Consider the following 23,157-nt stretch of genomic DNA (forward strand, 5'->3'; position numbering starts at 1 on the left):
TGTTACACCAATTTGTAACACCCCATCTAGTTTAAAGTAATCATGGAATAAATATAATTGTGGTTCCTGCAGTGATGGAACTTGAGTTGATGTTCTTCTCATGCCACTTTCTAGGTTTCTAGTCTTTAGTCATTGGTTGCCTTACAAGTTAGGAATTTTTCACATGACACATATGTGTCGTTATTCATGTAAAAACATTTCATAGTTTCAGGTTCTCAGTTCTCCGTGAAGATTTGCTGCTTTTACTTTTTTATTTTTAATAATGTACAGGTTTGATTAATCTGCTGATTATTCAGAAATGATTAATAGATTAAATATTGAACTTCATTAGTTGCAGTTTCATACAGAATAGTTAGCAATGAACTCAACTTTTTAAATTAAGACAGTAATCTAATGATACAAATAATGTTAACAGTTTTCATCTGATAATTTTACTTGTAATACTTGGAGTAATACTTGAAGGAGGCTAACATTTTCTTGATAATACTTACATACTTTTACTTAAGTAACATTTACATCGCAGGACTACTTTTACAGTGTGGTATTAATATTTTTGCTAAAGTAAAGGATCTCAGCACTTCCCCCACCTCAGGCTTCTTACCTGTATAGCTCCATCTCTGGTGAAGTTATATAAATACACCCTAAGAGGTGTGACCTTTGAGTTCTAAACATGGCTACTATGAAGACAGCACTTACCGCTCTTTTAGTTGCTGCCTTTGCAGTGTTCATTGGAAACAGATTTCTGAAACTTAAGTAAGTATTTTTTTTAGTAATTAATTAGAGACCATATGTGGCGGTGTGGTAGAGGTTTAGTAGTACTACTTCTCAGAGTTGATAACTGATTCTTACTACAGTACATAGAAGATCAAGTATGTGTTTGTAGGACAGCACAATTTTACAGGTTTATCAGTATCAAAGCTCTGCTATTCACCTAGTTATAAAATACATTACAGTAGACTTGCAGGACCTTTTGTTATTTTCCCTTAAAAGGCTTTTTATTTAATTTCCACTGCAGGGAAATAGCCCTTGCCTCCAGAGAAGTGCCTGTGAAACACCTCAACTGTCATTACTTAAAGAATATAGGTAAGACCTCTAGGCTTTATTTTCATGTCAGTGTCTTAAGTTTGAAATTTACAGTGTCAAAGATCCTGTAATCTAAACGTGTTTATGACCTTTGTCCAATTATGTGTAAAATTGGATCATAAGAGTCTGAAGTCCAGTGCAATGGCAGGTCAAATGTCAGCAGCGTGGTAATGTTAGGGAGGTAAAAGAGCTGAAAAGTATAACAAATTTTATTTTGTTTTGTGCAGAATATGGAGCAGAGGATATCACAATACTAAGAGATGGACTGACCTTTTTAAGCACAGTATGTTATTAAAATGCATAGTTGCATGAATTTTAACTCCTGAGTTAATGCAGTTTCCTTAAATAATAATGATGACCTCAAGCAAAATCACAGGTCTGCACCAGCATTTTACATGCAGTGTTTTCCACACAGGGACTGAAGTATCCTTCATTACCTTCATTCTCTGATGAACCAGGGAAAATGTACATTTTGGATCTGCTGCACCCAAAGCCAGTTCCAGTGGAGTTGCAAATCAAGGGAGACCTGGACCTCAGCTCCTTTAACCCTCATGGTATTAGTGTCTACACTGATGATGCAGGTAAAGTACAAGCCAGGTGCAATATTTAAAAAATATACAACAAAAAAAGTGTTATATGTTTGAAATGAACATAATTAATTTCATAAAGAGCAGTCAAATATGGTACATTTCTTAACATTAAGCATTACACACCTTTAATTAGTCCTTGTGAATACAAGTTTAACTAAGAATTGCCTCTTATTGGACTCATTCATCACTCCACCACAACCAATTTTTTTTCCTGCCAGTCAGGGCCGCTTCTTCAGTCTCTAGGTCACGTGACAATTTATCTGTTTCTTAAAAGTTATTCTCCCCGTCGGGGAATCGAACCCCGGTCTTCCGCGTGACAGGCGGAGATACTGTCCACTATACTAACGAGGAAGGTTATGCGTGAAGGGGTAGCTGTTGGTACTTAATAGGAAAGCTATTAACTATTCATAAATGCAGTGAGGAGGAGGACCCTTGTATTCTTTCCTTTTCATTTTGTGCACATTTGGCATCAAAGATAATAATTTTTGGAAGTGGACCACTTGAAAAACTTTTATGAATTTACAGATGTGTTTACATAGAAGTGCATGGAAAAAAACATATAACAACTTAAAAATAAGGCAAAAGCAAATACAAGTAATAAAAATTAACAATCAAAATATGAAGCAAATGTTAAAGTTAGACTCCTTAAGATTTTGCTGTTATTTATGAAATGCATTTCTGAAATTTTCATTTTTGAAACTGTCTGATGATTTACATTTGGTAATTACCTACCAATACAGTAGTTTTTACTGATAGTGGCGGAGTCTACCCAGTGAGGGGTAATTCTTCTCATATACATGGGATTCAGAGGAATACAGTATGTAGTCCAGTGTAACTGTTTGATCATACTGCCATTAGACTCACTGTTTACTGTTCACACTCCCAAAGCCACATCTGAGCTTTCTTAAATTGCTGCTAATGCTAAACTAGAATGTGTGTCACCAAATTAGGCATGACTGAAATCTTTACAAAGAACAAGGCAAAACTGCAGTGGTGTCACAGTAAAAGTGACATGAGTACAACAGAAGATATATACAGTATATTCTAATGATGAGGAGAATAATGACAACACCACACTACTCTTTGTTTGCAGATGACTCAGTGTACCTCTTTGTTGTCAATCACCCTCAGCACAAAAGCCAAGTAGAGATTTTTCATTTTGTCCAGGAGGACACGCTGGTGCACTTAAAAACTATTACCCACCCCCTCCTCCACAGGTACGTAGGAACAGTTAATAATCTCACACATTTTACATTTGGCAATCTCTGTAGACATTTTAACTTATTCATCGTGTCTTTCAGCGTAAATGACATTGTTGCAGTCGGAGTGGAGAGCTTCTACGCCACAAATGATCACTCCTTTCCCAATGAGGCGCTTAACTTTCTGACAGTCATCCTGGGTCTCCCCTGGTGTGAAGTGGTGTACTACAGTCCAGAGGAAGTGAGGGTGGCAGCGGGAGACTTTATGAGCGCAAATGGCATCAACATATCGCCTGACAAACGGTACTTCCCAAGTCATGTCAATGCATATGTGGTTTTTTGCTGAGTACTGTAATATTCCTTATGTAATTCTAAAATGGGAATACTCTTTTTTTACAGGTATATTTATGTTTCAGATATCATAGACCATGAGATTGATGTTTTTGAGAGAAAAGAAGGGGAACAGTTAGTGTATCTTAAGGTAAGTCAGTGTCTTCTTATTTTCTACCTTCAGCAAAAACTAAAAAATAAAAATAAAACAAAGTTTAAAACAAAAATAAAGTAATGATTTGACATTGTTTTTAATACTTTAACACATTTTTTTTTTTACTGATTTCTGCTTATTTTCATTTGGACAACCAGGCAAGTTGTTTCCTTCCATTTCCATTTTTTATGTTAAGCTAAGTTGACCAGCTGCTCATTGCGACTTCATATACAGTATAATCTACAGATTTAAGAGTGGTATCAATATTGTCATATGACATTTGGCAAGAAATTAAATAAGCATATACTTAAACACTACCCTAACTCTTGAACTGTTCTTTTAACATCACTATTGATGCATATTTGCAGCTTAATGCTAAAAACAATATTTACACTGTTCATTTACTGTATGTCATATTTCCAACCAGTCTGTAACTGTTGGGTCGCTCTGTGATAACATCGAGGTGGACCACAGGACAGGTGATGTATGGCTGGGTTGTCATCCAAATGCCATGAAGTTGTCAAACTACAACCTTGAAGATCCACCAGGTTCAGAGGTCAGTGTTTTTGTTGTATGAAATTTTACAGTAGGATTTTAACAATGTCATTTGAGTTTGCATGATATCGATGTTTCCCACAGATCATCCAGATCAAGAACATTCACTCAGAGCATCCGGTGGTGAGCCAGGAGTATGTTGATGATGGCCATGTGATCATGGCCTCCGCTGTAGCAGCTCCCTATGAGGGAAAGTTGCTCATAGGAAGCGTTTTTCACAAAGCCCTGTACTGTAATTTGAAATAATCTGCATATTATCTATCTGCGGTTAAAAACTAGAAATGTTGTAGCAAAAGATTTGGATGGATATGGAAAGAAAAAAAATAAAACTTTGATTTACCATTTGCAAACAAAGAGTAGTATGTTGCCTGTTGCACACATACAAGTCTCATACAAGCCCTTATCACAACACAGCCTGACTGCTTCAGCAGTTTTGATAAAGGAAAACAAAAGCTGTTTTACCTTTTTTCATCATTATCCATTATTTTTGATTTTTCATTTATTAGCAAATCTTCTTCTTCTACCTTGGATATTGTAAACCTAGTATCCCCACCATCAGGATGCGCTACACTTTGCTCTTCTGTAGGACCTTTGGTAGGTACAGTGAAGAGGATCCCATCATTTTCTGAATCAGATGCACGGTTGTCCTCGTTCTCCACATTGTCTGTCCTTGCGTGTTCTGCAGGTTTTGGGTCTGTGTTGTGTTTTTGTACTAGAGAATAACCCTTGTTTTCTTCAACATTGTCCACGGCTACCTTTGCATTCACGAACACTTCACTGATACTGAGCAAACGTTTGTGCCGAGGCGAGTGATCCAGGGTCTGTATGTTGGTGGCCATGATGTCGCTGCAACTCTTGGAGCGATTTATGTTGTCTGCGGGCTTTATTTTATTTGCTGTGGTTCCGATCTTCTTGATGACAGTGCTGTAGTCGTCCTCCTTTGGGAAGTCGAAGATGTCAATCACGGTTGGCTTTACGTCTGGGTTGTTCTTGTCCTTTGGTTCCTCATCATAGAAGTGCCTGTGCCTTTGTCGTCTTTTCTTTAGCACCTTGTGAGCTTCCACTACCATGTTTACATTCCAGCTGAAGAATAGGGACAGCCAAGCCAGGCCCATGTAGATCCATAACTCTGCAAACAGTCTGTACAGTCTGGGGTATTCAATGTTTGGATTCACACCTGAAACGGGAGTTGATGTGCCGACTTTAATAACAAAGTTCAGACCCACACCAAACTTTAGAAACTCATTAAAGAATTGAATGAGTTACATTATGCCATAAATCTTATATACCTGCCACGTAATCTCCAAATCCAACTGTTGTGAGTGTGATGAAAGAGAAGTAGAGGCCATCCAGGTAGCTCCATCCCTCCACAGACATGAAAACAAGTGGAGGGATCACCAGGTGCACAATCAACCCCCATAACAGGAATAAGGCTGTGCAGGTTAACTGAACCTTTTTCTGATAAAAGGGAGGAAAAACACTACATTTTTATTTACACCAAAATAATTTGATGGAACTGTCTTTTGACAGTATTCAGACAAATATTAACTCCAGCTTTTGGTCAGTCTCTTACCACTGAAACACCTTTACGAATCAGAACCTGGGACAGACGTTTGGCCCGGTCTCCAAAGAATGAACCCAACTCGCTTATCCATACCAGACACAGGGGGATCCCACACAGACCGTACAGGATGCAAAACACTCGGCCACTTTTAGTCTTGGGGGCAACATTGCCAAATCCTGTAGGAGGAAATAGTAAGTCACAACACTGCGAGATATAAAGAAGGTTTGTATAAAGGTTTAAACTGGCTTTAACACTGGTGAAAAAGTCATTTAGTTATCCTTTTTTAAGCAGTAAGGATACAATTTTGGATTGCCAGTTTGAAAGCCAACTGGCTCCTGGGTGTCATCCTCTATTGCTTTGTCTTTTTAACTTGGTTTTGGAGACACCCCCCACCCCCTCCCAACTGCACAATTTCATTTTCTCTATATTTCACAGTTTGAAATCTACTAAATGCAAACGCAAATGCAAAAATTGTGAGCCTTCAAATGTGCAGTTATCCATGTTAGTCATCCATTAATCAGGGTCATGGGTTTGTCATTTTCCTAAAAAGCCTTCCAGATGATTTTAAGAGCTGATATAAGTGGCTTGTTCCTTTGTGTCTCATGTATAGAATATCCAATGTGAAATTTATCTCATTAAAAAAAATTTTTTTTCAGTATTTTTGTTTGAAAAATGTATATATGGAATAACCAGAACGCTGTACTCTCATAACAAAGTAAGCAAACAAATAATAACATATGACACATGACGACTGTTTACTTTGTGACCGAAATAATTAGAAACAATGTGGAGTTGTTTCAGTGTTACATTTTAAAATATATATATATATATATAGCGAAATTTTGATATTAGCGATGGTTAACCCATATTAGTGCCAAATACTGTAAAAGTCATACAAACCAATAGTGGTGACAATTGTGGAGGCGAAGATGACCGAGTTTTCCCAGGTCCACGTGTTGCGGTGTACGTCCCCGGTGATGGTCACACCTTGACCCGCAGCCTCTGACACTATCTGATGAGTAAAACAACAAAACTAGTGAATCAGTGTGTACAAATCCCATCTGCTCTAAGTTCTGCTTCTACACGGCGTCTTCACCACACCGATAATCAACGTTTTGAGTTTTTTTTCTCTATTATAATTTCTTAAAATGACACGAGTGGAGTCAGTAACGCAACAGCCGTACGGGTCGACACGCCCTGCGCAAATACCTGTGGTTCGATGTGACATGCAGCTTCACGCTCGGCTCGACACCGTTGCCTTGTTTAAATCAACTTTTCTGTGCTATAAGAAATACGAAAATGATATTTTAAATGACATCTTGCAAAGACACTTGTGGGCATTTTAGTTCGATCCGCTTCAGTTAAGGTTGAAGTTTGTTGTCTTAAACTGAGCAGGAAAAACTGGTTTCGATGTGCCCCGACATGCAAACGCAACGAACTTCTCTTTGACTGTGCAGGCTTTGTTCGAGAAATAAAATCTAAAATAGTGAAAAATCTGTAAATTGTTCGACTTCATTGCTTTTATATAAACTAATAACTTTATGAGGATTGATAGGAACTTCTCGGTCAGTAAATCTCCCCGAAATCACTCACAGTAGACCTAATGTAAGTGAGGATAATTGACCAAACTTTTTCTAACAGTCTGAGTTTCTGCCTGTCAAAGCCTACTGTTAAAAAAAAAGCATTCATACCTCTAAAATCTTATCCAGATCTTCTCTTGTTAAACAGGGATAGTTCTTCAAAATGTTCTCCTTCTGAAGCGTATAATTGTCCCTGGCTGATTTCCAGTTCGGCTCCTCCAGAATTTGAAATATTGCGGCTCCGATCGATAGGTAGAAAATAATACATGAAGTTAAAAAGGGACCCTTATCAGCCATATTAAAGTCATAACTTCAGTCTTACGCCGAGTGTCTCTTATTCCCACGGAGGGCTGTTGTCATCCTACCTGCTGTCTTCCTGGTCAAACATAATAGGTGGTAATACACTCCTGAGAGCTACAAACTCGGCTCCATTGTTCAGATAAATCCTTTCATCTGGTGCTGCTGTAAAATTCATTTTTAACGACATGGCTATAAATGATTGTTATTACCCTGTTGTTAATAGTTAGTGGAAAATTACATAACATCCGAGTTTCACAGAACTATTGAGAACACTTTATAAGGTGTCAGTTTTTCACTAAAATTACATTAAATCGTATTCTTGCTCGATATATATATGTTTTGTCATGTAAAATGGGCAGGCCAATGTGTAGATATGCACTTGTATATCTTTCTCAGGTGATTGAGAAAACCAGCATGATGCAGTTATGGAGACATCCAACAGGGGACAGCATGTCCTCAGTGGGCCTAGGATGGTTTCACACACACACTTTTGAACGCATGTGGATGAACTGTTGTGTGTTGGTGCTGACGGTTGCTCTTATCTTCATGCGAGAGCATCCAGAAGACTGGAGTTCAGTGTGTTAAGTTAATCACACTGGGTGGATCCTGGCTGCTCAGCATGATAATGGTGTTGTCCTCTGTGTGAAAATACAGCGCATGTGGAGGCTGAATGAGAATACACTGGTACTGCAGTCTATCTATCTAATTTAAAAACTGCTATATTTCCCAGATTAAAAGAGCACTTGACCGGTTTTACCCCTGATGTCCAGCTTACTGGGCACGAGGAGTACAGTCCAGTGTTGTTTTGGAGCTTGACCCATTATGGGCTAAAAGGCAGGACATCTCAGTCGCTCCAGGTCTGAGCATCCTTTTTTTTAAAAATCTGTCTCTCGTAAGTCATCTTAATTGCAGGAGCAGGCCTACACCTTTAAGGCCAGATGTATTTGGCTAACGGACAGAGACAGCCCATCGGGTTTTAGGTAACACTGAGGCAGATGTTCCAGCTGTGGCAGCTGCTAGATTGAGGTGTACTGAATCTCCTGGGAATTTCCACTGCTTTTTAAGGAGCTATTCAAGTTCATCAGACAGAGCCATAGCTTGGATTTGTGTGTGGGCCTTTTATATAAATAACAGACTTTACATGAGAGGACACATGAGTGAAAATTTACGGCAATACCACAGTCCAAAATTTTTACAAATAAAAATACTCTTTTTGGAATAATTGTCATGTCAAAAGTTTAAATACCAACATCTAAGACATCTATTCACTGAAAAACCCATTATCAACATATGTTCAGACCATGACTGGCGTCCAAAATAGTAGTGATGAAAAACTCAGATTAGGTGAGCACAGAGAAACTTCTCTCTTGAGCAGATGAATGTAAAAATAGCCATCTGTCAACAAACTGCAAACACATGATCCACACCAAGTGACAGTAACTACACGTGTGGACAGAGGCTTTATTTGAGGGACTCAGTATTAAGACACATGTCTTCATTAGTGAATTCAGGTGTGGTATGGGGCTGTTTTTCAGGGGTTGGGCTGGGACCCTTACTTCCAGTGAAGGGAAATCTTAATGCTTCAGCATACCAAGACATTTCGGTCAATGCTAAGCTTCCAACTTTGTGCCAACAGGTTTGGGGAAGACTCTTATCTATTCCAGCATGACTGTGCTTCAGTGCACAAAGCAGAGTCCATAAAGACATGGTTGGATGAGTTTGGTGTGGAAGAACTTGACTGGCCCACACAGAGTCCTGACCTCAAGCTCATCAAACACCTTTGGGATGAACTGGAACAGAGACTGTGAGCCAGGTCTTTTCATCCAACATCAGTGTCTGACCTCACAAATGTTCTACTGCATGATCGGGCAAAAATCCTCCCAGACTCCAAAATCTTGTGGAAAACCATCAAAACTGTGATAGCTGCAAAGCTGTCTGTGTATTTAGAATGTGATGCCATTAAAGTTCCCTGTTAGTGTAATGGTCAGGGGTCCTAACACTTATCTATACAGCGCATCTCCCTCTCCTGTTCTGTAGTGGAGATAGAGGTGACACCAGCAACAACAGCGCCCCTGTGTGGAGGCACCGGCAAATAGCGTGTATGCAGAAATGGCTCCACGTACCGAGGTGGTGGTTATGACTATGCTGATATGTATGAGTGCTTGCGGCACAGACACAGGCAGACGGGCACAAAAGTTGACCGCGTTTGAACAAAAGCTTAACCTTGGCCACACATTCCCGTCTGATATCCAGGCTCTGTAAACACTCCTCCTGTGTGCAAATAACCACACAAGGGGAGAGCTGCACCTGCTTTGCACTGAGCTGACATGTTGTTAAAGAATCCTTAGTGCCAGCATGAACACAGCTGCATTAGAGCCGCCTTAAGTCCTTCCCCGTCTCTGTGGAGGCAACTCAGGAACCATACAGGACCTGACTCACCTGTCGTGGTAAAGAGCTATGGCATGGTGTATTAAAGGATGTGTAAGATTGTATAAGGCCTCCTTTCACTTTAGAAGTCGGTGTTTAAGTAAAGTTCTCCCCTCTGATCTCCACCCATCACTACTTAGTGCTTCGTCATTGCTGCGACACCGCCTCTCCGTGGAAACCTGATCGGTAGTCTCCAACTTGCCGCGAGGAGAAACACCGGAATTATTATTATGGCGTCAAAGTGAAGGTGGAGGAAACACGCAAGGGGATACGTCCGTCTGCTCAGGTACGACTCGCCCACTCGGACTCTGTTATTGTTGTCAACATCGCACACCCACGGAGGAGACAGCTTCTTCATCGGCCGTGTTCCTGGCGGCGGCAGTGCGTTTGGAGTTCACTGCGCCGTATTTAGAGGGATTATGTGAAACACGACGAGGTCAGGCATGTTTGTGCTGTTAGCCTGCACAGACAATGTGAAACAGGACTCGTAGCCCACTCTAGCGTTTCGAGCACACGACAAAAATGACCAGATATGTTCGTCAAAGGTTTGCTGTAAGGTTGCTGTGAGCAGGACCGGACACTGGGCCCCAAGTACTTTGTAAACCACAGATTCCCAGGTTAGCTTAAATACAGGACGCCAGACAGTACAGTTAAAATAATCCTATAGGAATTATACACATTGTATTGCCTGGGTCTGTTTAACATGCCGAGAACTTCACTAGAAATCCGGAGTAAAATCTGTGGTATTTTTTTGTTTACTTAAACATCTGATTTGGGTCAACAAATAGCCTCGTTATATATTGGTTTTCAGCCTTTATCTGTTATCATAGGATGCTACTACTGTCTGCTATAAAGTAAAGAGTTTAAACTCGTAATAATGTGTGCTGTCACGTCTTTAAAATAAGTATTTACCGATCTCTGTTTTTTTTAATCCCTCTCCCTCTGCCTGATCTGGTCTCACTGTCTGGGATGTTCATGTAATCTACAACGACCTTCTACACTGATATGACGTGAGTATTGTTTACATAAGTTAAATAAAGCGTATAAAATAAGTCATTGTGACTCCATTGAGCCATTGTCCATATGGCTTATGGGGATTGAGTGGTAATTATTTTGCCTCATCAAATATATATGTGCAAATCAGTCTTCTGTCATGTGCCACAATATGATTTAAAGGTAATGCAGAGTTTAATTATGATTATTAAATAGCCCTGCTCTCAGCTGCAGACAAGCATTTCATTTATATTTATGCAACGATTCTATCAAGTCATAGCTCATCAGCCTCTGCAGGATCTATTAAGCATTTATTCTTGATTACTTCTATTTGACATGTTATTTCCTGAGGGATCTGAGTGCAGACTTTGTAGACTACGTCTGTGTGTTATTATATACGTACACATGTGTCTTCTTTCCTGTCTTGATTCGTCATTTGTGTGGAAAATTATTTAATTATGTTGTACCTTTTATATTTTAGTATTAAGTTTAAATTTATTATTTAGTGACAAAATTATATGACTTCCTTTTTAATGTTCAGCAGACAACAGATCTAGAAAAAACAACAAAACACAACACTGCGAAGGTTTCTCAGTGTCAGTGACTGGAATTTGGCTTTTTGTTGATCCGCTCCATAGCAGACTTGTTTTGGGAGGGGTGGTGTGCGTGTGTCACCCTGAGGGCGCAAACACATCTTTATCTCTAATGAACACATGCTCCCGGCATGCCTTACAGCTCTGTGTTAAGGTAGGTTTGTGTTGGTAGGGATTCCCTTTAAAACACAACAATTTATTAATGCTGACCTGGTGATTTAATTTTTCACCATGGAGTTTTTTTTTTTTATTAAAAGACTTGAAGTGCACTTGATTATACCCAGACTGCACTGTGTATTGATAAAATGTCCGTGTAAACGATATGTGTAGAGAGTTTCAGGGAAATTAACATGTGGTCCACTACTATGACTGTTCGTCATCTCAGTAAAATGCAAGCGATAAGTTCTCCACCAGGTGGCAGTGTAAACTAAGAAACGTGGCCATTTACTGGAGCATCAAACACAGTGTAACATGTACTTAGGTGGCCTAGAATGTCGACCACGATCTGTTTAAAGCACTGTGAGCTGCAGGGCTTGGTACAATGTCTTTGTAAGTGATGTCAGATGACATGACTTCTCATGCATATTAATTCAAGTGCATTATTTCCAATCTGACTCATTACTTTGCATTGTCTCTGGATGCAAATGTTTGTTGCAGTTTTTACTCACGGTGGAAAATCCATGAGGTATTTTTTTTTGCAAAGTTGTCTTGTCCTATTCTCAGTATTAGATAATAGCACAGGATATGCTTAATGACCTTTTTCTTCAAAGGATCATCATGCTGCGCAATTTAAATTCTCTGACGTGTGTATGAAGGTGAAAGTTATAACTTGGCCTAAAACAAGAAGGATGAGCGCCATGTCTGCTGGCTGAAAGGGGCAGAAACATGGGACATTCCCACTTCATTAATTCTTCATAACTTAATGGTGCGCTATGAATATTGATGCGCTGTTACCATCTATCCCGTTAGTGCTGTTGAGAGCTCAGATCCCGAGCACAAGTAAATATCCCTGCAAACCATGAATGCATCACATGCACGCAAAACTCATGTTTAAAGCGTTTTCAATGCTGCACAAGTTGTTTTACATAACAAATCGGTGTGTGTGATGTGTACCCAGATGCGGTATCGAAAGTGATGAATTGGGTGGAAGTAGTATGGGACGTTATGTAATCACAGAGTGATGGAGCCAGGGAGGGATAAAGATGTTCCAAACAAACATAACCCCCATGCACTCAGCTGGAGTGATGCACTGCACCGTCGTATGTGTGTGTTTGCCTGTGCTTTTGAACAAATGAGGATGAGTGATGGGAAGGCGGTCGGCAGCAGAAAGTGTACGCCAGTGTTTTGGGTGTGTCTACTGTGCGAGTGGCTCGTCTCAGAGTCTGTGGTTCCAGTCTGTCACAGTCTCAAGGGACTGTGGATCTGTGAGTGTTGCTCCTCTTCTCCTCCCCTCTCTTTTCTGCCTCTCCACCCTCTCCTGGGTCCAGCTCAACACCTGCTCCATGCAGTAGGCACAGGGCAGGGCAGGGGTTCCTAAGCAACTGAAGGCAACGCGAGTACTTCATGTAGTCTTTGTTTCTCTCCCTCGCTCTTCCTCTTGTTAACTCCCCGACTTGCTCATTTCATACCAAATGAAAGCAGAGGAAACAGAAATGAGCTGTATCCAAACTTTACGTTAGCAGCAAATGTTGAACACCACCAGTGTGTGCGCTGATGTGCCGCTTATCTGTCATCACTGTGTTCAGTGATCAAAGTCCACAGAAGAAAACACGATTACCATCTGTTACCGTGCTAGAGAGAAAATTCCTCTCTCTGTTGTTTGGTGTTGCCTCTTGAGATCTGCTTTGGACTTTTTGATCTACAGAATCACCTTTGTGCTGGTAAGAATTTTTATTCAGTTCGTAGCAAATTACCGGCTCCAAAATGACATGTGACACTGCTGTGCATGTGAGACAAAGATGATGGTTTCCTTACCCTGTGAGGCTCTGAGAATAATGAACCCCCTTAGCCCCACCACCCCACCCCTTCTGCCTATGAGCCGTATGGCCCTAATGGGGTCACGCAGATGGGTGGGGACCACGCTGGGGTCCATAAAGACGGCTTGATCAACGCACATGTGTTTAGTGGTTTGCTCTTGAATTTTTAGACGTTTGAGTGTAGGTCTGGTCGAGACATTGTTTGTACTTTTGTTTGGCACTTTCTTCCCAACTAATTTGAATCAGTGCCTCTTTCAATATCCCACCAACTGGCTTAAGGTTGTAGTCCCGACACCCTCATACTGTGCAGATTAGTGCACCATGTTGGCGCCTGAAAAAGACTGGGCAGTACTCTGAGTATCGCTGTGGCCTCTGTTCCTGTTTCCTGTTTCTGGACATTGCACTGTGTTAATGATTGCACTCTTTTGCGCGCCTTATTCCATCCCTGTTGTGGACTGTTGTAATCAGGTCAAATGTATTGCACCAACATAGTGGTGAGTTGGGAATTTAAAACTTGACAAGGTGAATTCCCACTTTTTTACGCATACCTACAGTATGTACTCATACTTGTCGAAACGCCTATGGATTTGTTTTCTATGCTACGTATTTATAATATAAATAAATAATCACATACTTAATCATAGCCTTAAATTTAGTAGCATGGAGCAGCTCTTGTCGGCACTACAGGGAAGGCTGAGTCCATCTCCTCCACCTTGCATGCTGTTGTGAGCCGCTGCTCAGTTGGTCAACTCAAGTCCAAGCCTCAGAGTGAGACTCCACCCCTTTACGAGCATCGGACACCTTCAGCACAACAAAGCATGTGTCGCACCGCAACATTGTTTCTCCTCTGAACCTACGGAATATAGGATTTTGTCGGATTTTGCGCCGTTTTCTCCCCCATTGATGCTAATTATAGAGTAGGTAAGCCAAATGTGAGATTTATGTTCTTCGGGCGGTGGGGGGGTGAGTTAGTGTTTATTTGTTTTGTTGTACATTCGGCGCCATTTTCATACACGGATTGTTTAAATACCCTGGCACGTTGGCTCGATACAGCCGATAACTGGTTTGCAATTTAGTTGAGTGGGGGGGAAAGTTGGAAATTAACATCGCATTAGTCTACGTTACCATTCAGCATTCAAACGATGCCATTTGTTAAAGCAAATTAAAGTTGGGTTGCCCAGTTCAAATTACATCTCCATGAATCAAAATCGGTCCGTGCAAGCGGAGGGCAGCGATGCTTTTATCGCATGTGAGAGTTGTTTTTGTAGAAACGAAGGGGCATGCAAGTTATCATCCTGCTAAAAGATGGCGCATACAGTTTGAAAATTTTAGGAAACTTACCTTTTACAAATTTCTGTTTGTTTTTGTATTAATCTTATATGCATCAATCTATTATTTAAGTTAAACATCATTGCTTTCTATCTAGCAGTGGTTCATCATATTATTTACAGTGTAGAGGTCTGATAATATTCATTTTAATGTATTAGAGACAAAAATAATTATGACCTGAGCAAAGATGATACAAGTGCCACTTTTCATTCCCTAAACCATTCATATGTTAAATAGTTATTTTTCCAGGCGATGTACCATCTCTTCATGTTGAATGCTTCTCCGTGAGGTGTATTACAGCTATTCCCAAGAAAGTGTTTGCTCAAGTATTCAGATGTTGTTTTCTTTGGCAGTTTCAGAGATGGCATTGCTTTTGGATTTAATTTTCTGCATGAGGTGCCTTGCTTTTACCCCCAAGTCATAGTGTATGGGTTAAAAATATCCATCTTTGCTGGGGGGCAGCATATGTGTCCGCTCTTGTACTACCCATAACGCACTTAAGAGAAACTCATCCAATAAGCCTCATCTCCATTGATGATACCGCTGGATATATATAGTCAGATAATCTTTTATGAAGCGCTGCAGATATGACGTAGGGAGGATGAGGGAGAGATGGAGGCAGTGTTAATGCAGTGGCAAGCACTTGCATGACAAACAGAAGTAAACACAGAGGTTAAAAAGTGACAGATAAGACTCGGGTGCTTGTGGCTGGAGGGGGTTGTGGTGGGGATCTCTTGGGCTGCTGAATCAGCAGTGCTGTGAACACTGAGCTGCTGAAGTGATGCTGAAGGATGTTTTTGGCTCTGCTGTGTAAGAGTGAGGTCACCGAGGTCCCAGAAGAGCTTGCTGGTGTTAATCCTCTTTTGGGAGTTATGATGCATTTGTGCAGTTAGACTACTACTCTGTTGTGTGACTTTTCTAAATAGGGAACAGACTCCACATGCAGATTTGAGGGCGCTGTACTTCATGAATGAGAGAGTCTGTGCATTTGACCAGCTTAAAAACCATAAAAAAAACAAACAAATGTTACATAGTCTTTAAACAAAAGATGCCATTTTTAGAACAATTTAATTTAAACATAGTAAATAAAGTTTACAACACAGTACTCCTTTTAAATCTTTTAACTAATGACTCATACAGAAAGTTGTGTGTGTCCAGTATATCACGCTTCTTTCATGATGTGAACTAATGCACAGACACTGTATACTACTCTGTCGATGGGTTTTGACTGAGATGATGTTGGAAATGGATTCAGAATTGCTTTCAGGGTAACCACAGTGAATCAATCAAGCTACTTCATTCTTTTCCCATGTCGGTTCATGTTACAGCCTCAGCCTCAGACCATCTGTGTGTATTGATCCATACAGAGCTGGGTTTGAGATAGGTTTTCACAGAGGACAAGACTAGGATATCTCTTTGTAGCCCAATACTGCTTCGTTGAGCATAACCAAATGTTCAAAAAATATATGTTGTCACAGAATTCAGGATTACAGTGCTTCATTCAAAATTTGATTTTTAATTTGTCAAAAGAGTTACTTTGCATGTCTCTCCATAATATTGAAAACATGCCATATTATTTCACACCACAGGATTGTTTACCAAGAAGCACTTGTGTACACTGAATATCTCAATGACATTTTGTGTGTATCCACGATGTTGCTAGACAGGCTTTTGTGCATTAACTGAACATACAAACAGTTTAGCCAGGCACGTGTTAGCATGCATGTTAGCATGTGTGTCTGTGTTTACTTAGAAAGGTTAATAGGAGCCACCATGTGGCCAGAGGACTGGCTTTCTGTTAGTTTCTGTTGATTTTCAGCCAGGTGGGCGTGGCTTAGCATAAAACCATGAATCAGCACAGCTGATTGCAACTTCTGCCAGCTTTTCTCTCTCTCCCACACACACTGATACAAACACACACACACGCACACAGATGCACGCACACCCAGAGGCCGAGAGACAGGGAATCAGATTGGAGGGAGGCAGTGAGATGGATACTGTAGGCAGGTAGATAGATGGAGATAATCTCACTTGGTCACTTGGGGGCTGATTAACTCTAAACTCCTTCTAATTCCTTAAGCCTACTCTCAGTACCCAGGAAACATGCTTTCTTTTTGTCCTACCCTACAGGGCAGCGTTACTGTGAAGCTCATGCTACTTGTCAGTTAGTCGATGAGTAGCGTTGGTAAAGAAGTGAATTCACTCAACAAATGAAATATCTCTCCTCTGACTTAAAAACTATGCCGTATACACATGGTGTGTGCATTTCCGGCTGTGCACGCCTATGTACACATGTGCATCTGCGTGATGTGTGCAGTGCGCTCTGAACAGAAATAGACATGAGCTTGTCTGTAAAGGCTAACTAATGAGTCCCTGCATCCTGAGCACATGTAGCTATTTTTATACCATACCTCCTCCTCATTGCACTGCAAGCTCTTGCCTATTCACCCCTCTTGTCTCATTTCATCACACATATACTGTATATACCCACGAACACACGCAAGCAGCAGCACTTTGCCATCACAGGCACACAATATGAAGGCTTTGGTATTTGGACAAATTGCTGAGATATGGTGCTAGTGGCAGTTATCGGGTTAGCATCAATTCAGACTTTAATGGGAACGGTTTATGAATTGGATCTCACAGTGTTACTTAGATTTAAAGCAACATTATGCAGCTGTTTTACCTCAAAATAACAGCTTTAAAATCATTTTGATGGTGCGCTGCCTTGTAACAATGAGAGTGCAAAATCTTGTTGTTATGGCGGTGGTGTAAAAAGTGATTTCCATTCTGGAGATGCGTCAAATGCAAAAAAAATTACCAATGTCCTTTAAGTGAGATATGCTGATTCAAATTAAATTTTAAATGATCTTCCTTTGGGAACATTATATTCAATCAAAAGTCACCGAAATCTCTCTTAAATCAAATCCCGATTCAGCTCCAGCCCTGGCGTTTGCACCTGATCCAGCAGCTCTTTGTGTGCTCACTCTTGATAGAGGATGCCCTACTTCATCTATAATTTATCTCATTAGAGACATTAATTATGTAGGATGGAGGGCAGAGTTTTTTTTTAAAGAGTACTGCAATATTTCATCTAATTACCTCCACCTCAACAAAAGAAATATGCCTCATATTATGAGAGATTGATGCTGTATTGAGAGGTCCCGTGTGGCTGCCGCTGTCTCAATCAGTCATGATGCAGGTTAGTCTTGCTCAGCTGGCTGACAGCAGAGATGTTAGATAGGCAGCACAAAATGGAGGAGGCAGCAGACACAAGCTCAGCTGGTCCATTAGTAGCATGTCTGTTTCCTGACAATCACGATTGAGATGACGGAGCATTAAAAGACCCAGGAGCCCGTGAGCACTGATGCATACCGGTGTGTGTGTGTGTGTGTGTGGGGGGGGTGACCTAGGGAATATGCCTATGGGGGGTCTTGTGGGGGGAAGGGTAGGCTGGATTAGTTATAGTGTGCAGCACAGTTATTGGTCACTGGACACAAACAATGGGAGGGCTAAAGAGGATTTGGTCTGTGTGCGTACCCCCTCCTCCTCCTCCTCCTCGTCCTCGTCCTCCTCCTCCTCCTCCTCCTCCTCTCCTGCTGTCCTGTACTGCTAGTGGGACGCGCATGGTATAGAGGGCCAGGCTACACCCTTTGGGGCGGCCCTGTACATCTGGAAGATTGGACTGCCTGCCAGTCTGCTTGTCTAGCATTTCCCCTCCCCCACTCCGTATGAGGTAGGGTGGGACTTGAACTACATATGGAAGAGACAAACACAGCCACATTAGTTACCAATTAGATAAGGCCCACATCAGACAGGATGTGAATCTGTCTCATTTTGGACATAAACTAATGGTGATGTGAGCCACAGTGATTGATAAATCCCAGTTAGGAGTAATGGTACACAGTAATACCTGTGCTGTATTTCAGGCTGTGTGTGAAGGTGATTTATGTGTGTGTGTTGTGTGAAGTCAGCTGATTAGAAGTTTCTAAATTAACCAGGTCTGTTCTCCTGCTGCTACACCAGTGAATTAAGTTGTGTGCATTAAACTGCAGGGTCCCTTTACTGTGACTGTGAATCACATTCTGTAATAAGTCATTTAGCTAAGTGTGCTTGCACTGTTACATAGAGGCAACAGTCTTAGTCTCTTTCATCTCTAAAGACAAGCTGAAGTGGACAGAACCTGCAGTATATGCTCTGTGTAGACCATATGAATACAATTTTCTTTTACTGTATATGTGATGTACTCATCCGTCACTGGATTTTTGATACAGATACTGATAGTCATAATGTGAAAATTAAAAAAATAAATTAGTGATATATTGGCTGATATTGATTTTGACAAGTTTTGACCAACATGTAAATTTATGTACTGTGAATTCTTGTTACTTATTGGCTCACATATACCCTGATGCTGGCATACCTTACGTTAACGTTAAGTTAATGTCAGCTGCTATATTGGCCCACTTGACTAAACTGGGATCAAATTTGTCATGATAATTTTGTTTGAAAATCTGAAACGAGGTATTAAAATGTAATTTCAATCACTGTAAGCTCTCTATGAAATCAATTTAGAAACTTTTTATGCATAAAATCACTTGTGAGAAAAGCTCTGTGTATGGCTCATTAGTCGATTTTCAATCTTACTGTTACTAATCTTACTCTTAGGTACTGCTAACTGGTCTACAGCAGTGCCCACAGTGGCCAAATCCACCAAGAAATGATAACAATTGATTGACTGTTTTGTATCATCTAATGGTACATATTGTGAACTCGCCGAGTACCTTAGATGACCTGTGCAGGATGGGCCTGTGTGTGATGAAGAGCCAGGCATGCTTGGCGAGGATGATCCAGGCGGTGCTAATACGCAGCTCCGGAGCAGAATGCCTCCTTTGTGTCAGGGAGATTTAATGAGTCTGTGTAGACCCTGTTTTGAGTTCAGCCTGGAAACTCCATGTAGACACAGACACACTCTTCAACAAGGAAGGCTATTGTGTGATGAAGTGATGTTTGTGTGTTTAAGTATGTGTTTCTGAGTTAGCATATAATCTATGGTTGGCAGTTGTCTTCATGTTTTATGGAATAAGCCCCCTTATGCCCCTCACATGGGGCAACTAACAATAACTTAAAGCTGTGATGTAAATTACATTGTAAAAATTGCTCATGGTAAATTACTCTTGATTAGATCAGCTTAAATGATCCAATATTGTGTGAGGATAATGAAGCATGAATACAAAAAAAAATATTTGCATGATAAAAGATATTTTCTATCAAATTACCACCATGTGTTGAGAAAAATTATCAAAATATGTGGGCCTATTCTGTTATTATTTACAATTTCATACAACCATTTATTTATTTTTTTGACTCACAATTTTTCAGAGCCAAAGATCGTCGAATTGCTCGTTTTGTCTGACCAGTAGTGAAAAATTAAAAGATACTCACTTATACAAGGTTCCCAAACAGAAAAAAACACACATTTAAGAATCCAGAACTAGAATTTTCGCTGATTAATATTCTGTGGAACGATTAATTCACTAATCTTTCTTGACCTTGGGCATAATCGGTTTCTTGATAAACAACAATTCACTTGACAGGAGACTTACTAATTAACCTCTCTAAGTGTGTGTGTGTGTGTGTGTATATATAATATGAAAAGCGCTCTGTTGTTTAGCTTAATGCTAACGCAGTCTTACTTCATGTGCTTAAACTTTAAGGTTGGGACTTTATCCCCCCCGTCTGGCAGTGAGATTAATTACACAAGCACTGTTGACGTGTGGTTACGACTTACGACTCTGCCATACACGCATGCTTATGAGATGTGACTCCTTTGCAGTGCAACCTCTGTCGTTAGTATGGTTGGCAGCCCAGTCTTTGCTGTTTGATGTAAAATGAATTGCTACTGGTGTGCCAGTCGGAAATGTCTCCACTGATGCAAGATTTTAAAACTCACCTGGACTGTGAAATACAGAGGGATTTATTTGGCGGCCATAGGCTTGTGTAAACTTGTTTGGCAGGGGCTAGCATGTATTGGATGTTCATATACATTTAAAAGTCCAGCATTCCAGCTTTAATATGAAATGGCATGTGTGCTCGATGCTCATGCATACAGGAAAATATTTTCACTGCTCTGTGGAAATGAACTAATAACTGCAGACTTCTGCATTTGCTAACTTCTCTGCTGCAGCTTCAACCTGCCACACTGAACAGCTACAGCAAACACACAGCATCAAAACTCAAGCTCAGTGTTTCTTATTCATTTTAAAAACACAGTCACCAATAAGTGAAGAGGACAGAATATATTTTTTCAATTTTATTTATTTTTCTCACAGCACTTGCTTGATAAGGAGAGACACCGAAATGTAATATGTAACTTCAAAAAGTGTATATTTCTTGTAAATTATGTTGTAAATTTTGTTTCCCACTTTCACACGTAGTGGGTTTTGAAAGGACAGTTTTCAAGTTCAGTTTCATGCATGCAGGATGTTAATTTAAAGGCTCACAGTCATGTTTTAAGCCGTTCGGGGGTTATATTAATTTTGACCTAACATTTTAGTTATTTTTTTCTCTTGGCACTAGCTTACTGAGAAAGTGCAGCTAAATGTAGCAGTTTACTTCAGAAAGTATTGTATTTACATTTAAGAAAATGGAGCATAGCTGCAGCAATAAATCTTGAAGACTGCCTGATGTGACATGCATGATTTTGTTTGTTATTGATTGATTCAGATTTTTCACAGGGTCTCTCAAACAAACACTGCTAAAATCGAAATAATAAGTCAGCAGATAAGCATATCGTTCCCGCCCTAGTAGTGCAGTCCATGTATTACATTTGCTTGGCATTGTTTCCAACACCCAGGCTAATAGTCCACTGCTCCTAATCTTATTTGTTGTGTTCCAAGTATAGCCGTGCTGTGCACCGTCACATTCTGTACAGCACCGTGACCTTTCTCCATCTCTGACTCCCTTCTGTTCTCCTTCCCAGTGGCTACCATGACAACAGAGGCAAGTGCAGTGAGTGAGGCAGACACCGAGGGCAAGCAGAAGGCCAGCGGCGCTGAGCCTGAACCCGATCCAGAGAAAAAGAAGAAGCCAGAGGCGTCCTCGTCTGAGCTGGAGGGAGAGCAGTCGAGCAAGAAGGCCCAGGAGCAGACCTCTGAGGCTGGACCCGCTGACGTAGCCACCTCCCCTGAGGAGGAGCAGCTGAAGCCTCGTACCAGGACTTCTGCTGGCAAAGGCCTGTCTCGCCTCTTCTCATCTTTCCTCAAACGCCGCTCACAGTGCTCCGAGGGAGAGGGCTTTGAGGCAGAGAAAGCCCGGGAGGAAAAGGCAGACAAAGAGGAAAAAGCTGACAAAACAGAGGAGAAGGAGGAAGAGGTGAAGAGTGAAGAGAAAGAAGCTAAAGTGGAGGAGGAAACACCTGAGGTAAAAGAAGTGAAAAAGAAAGAAGAAAAGGTAGAAGAAAAAGAGGATATAAAGAAGGAGGAAGAAAAAGTTGAGAAGAAGGGCAGTAAAAAGAAAAAGAAAGAAGCCAAGAAGAAAGCAGAGAAAAAAGATGAGGAAAAACTGAAACAAGACGAGGAGACGAAGGAAGAGGAAAACTTGAAAAAGAAAGAGGAGCAAAAGGAGGAGGAAAAAGCACAGCAGACTGTAGAAAAGGTGGAGGAAAAATCAGAAACAAAAGAAGAAGCAAAGAAGGAGACCATTGAAGTTAAAGACAAGGAAGCAGAAGCCGGACAGAAAGAGAGTAAAGAGGAGGAGAACACTGACAAGAAGGTTACAAAGAAAAAAGAAAAGGAGGAAAAGTTAAAGAAGAAGGAAGAAGAAAAAGCAAAGAGGAAAGCAGAAGAAGAAGAAAGGGTAAAGAAGAGAGAGGAAGAAAAGGCAAAGAAGAAAGAGGAAGAAAAGGCAAGAGAGACTGAAAAAGCAAAAAAGAAAGAAGAGGAAAAGGCCAAGAAGAAGGAGGAGGAGAAAGCAAAAGACGAGAAGACAAAAAAGAAAGAAGAAGAGAAGGCAAAAGAAGAGGTGAAGAAGAAAGAGAAAGAAAAGGAGGAGGAAAAGACAGAAGAAAAGAAAAAGAGGGAAGAGGAGAAAGGAAAGAAAAAAGAAAAGGGGAAGAACAAAGGAAAGAAAGAGGAGAAGGAGGTGAAAGGGCCAAGTGAGGAGCAGGTGAAAGCACCAATTGCTGCTCCGGAGCCCGAGCTTAAAACTGAACCAGACGTTGAACAAGCTCCTGATCAGCACTCGATAAGCAGCGCTGAGACTCAGGTGAGTGTGGCGCTGACTAAGAGTATACTTACAGTACTATACGAGTACTGCATGTTGGGATATCGCCATGTTTGTTTTCATGCTGAAAGTTAGATGAGGGTATTGATACCACTCTCATATCTGATCATCTGTACAGCCAGCAGCCACTTAGCTTAGATTAGCATAAAGGCTGGACGCAGGGAGAAACAGCTTGCAAAATCCACCTAGCAGCATCTTTAA

General features: G+C 40.7%; 3 protein-coding genes and 1 non-coding gene across 25 annotated transcripts in view; 2 read left to right on the top strand and 2 right to left on the bottom strand.

Moving 5' to 3' along the window:
- The first annotated feature begins 416 nt into the window (after positions 1–416).
- LOC124064857 (serum paraoxonase/arylesterase 2-like) lies at positions 417–4,261 on the top strand. Of its 2 annotated transcripts, XM_046399681.1 has the most exons (9): positions 425–753; positions 1,016–1,083; positions 1,311–1,366; positions 1,499–1,664; positions 2,767–2,890; positions 2,975–3,175; positions 3,272–3,353; positions 3,784–3,912; positions 3,996–4,261. In XM_046399681.1, the coding sequence occupies exons 1-9, from the start codon at positions 671–673 to the stop codon at positions 4,155–4,157; spliced, it is 1,071 nt and encodes a 356-aa protein (XP_046255637.1). In that variant the 5' UTR covers positions 425–670; the 3' UTR covers positions 4,158–4,261. The 2 variants fall into 2 exon arrangements, with proteins under 2 accessions (XP_046255636.1, XP_046255637.1); XM_046399680.1 differs by having other exon boundaries at positions 417–753; positions 2,767–3,175.
- On the bottom strand, positions 1,953–2,024 carry trnad-guc. The gene has a single exon. It is a non-coding gene; the product is annotated as a tRNA-Asp (tRNA).
- Positions 2,169–7,670, bottom strand: LOC124064856 (potassium channel subfamily K member 5-like). Its single transcript, XM_046399679.1, has 5 exons — positions 7,167–7,670; positions 6,376–6,487; positions 5,485–5,651; positions 5,201–5,369; positions 2,169–5,088 (listed from the first exon to the last, which is right to left on the bottom strand). The coding sequence occupies exons 1-5, from the start codon at positions 7,350–7,352 to the stop codon at positions 4,370–4,372; spliced, it is 1,353 nt and encodes a 450-aa protein (XP_046255635.1). The 5' UTR covers positions 7,353–7,670; the 3' UTR covers positions 2,169–4,369.
- A 2,136-nt stretch (positions 7,671–9,806) lies between these two features.
- LOC124065372 (protein 4.1-like) overlaps positions 9,807–23,157 on the top strand; it is a 34,585-nt gene continuing 21,234 nt past the window's right edge. For 8 of the 21 annotated variants that reach the window (XM_046400697.1, XM_046400716.1, XM_046400706.1 and 5 more), the window contains exons 1-2: positions 14,013–14,261; positions 21,656–22,938. In XM_046400697.1, coding sequence (XP_046256653.1) covers position 14,261; positions 21,656–22,938 — 1,284 coding nt within the window. In that variant the 5' untranslated portion in view covers positions 14,013–14,260. The other 13 variants (XM_046400714.1, XM_046400709.1, XM_046400713.1 and 10 more) reach the window with 10 other exon arrangements.

The sequence above is a fragment of the Scatophagus argus genome, chromosome 9 (assembly GCF_020382885.2).
Source record: "Scatophagus argus isolate fScaArg1 chromosome 9, fScaArg1.pri, whole genome shotgun sequence".
NCBI lineage: Eukaryota > Metazoa > Chordata > Actinopteri > Scatophagidae > Scatophagus > Scatophagus argus.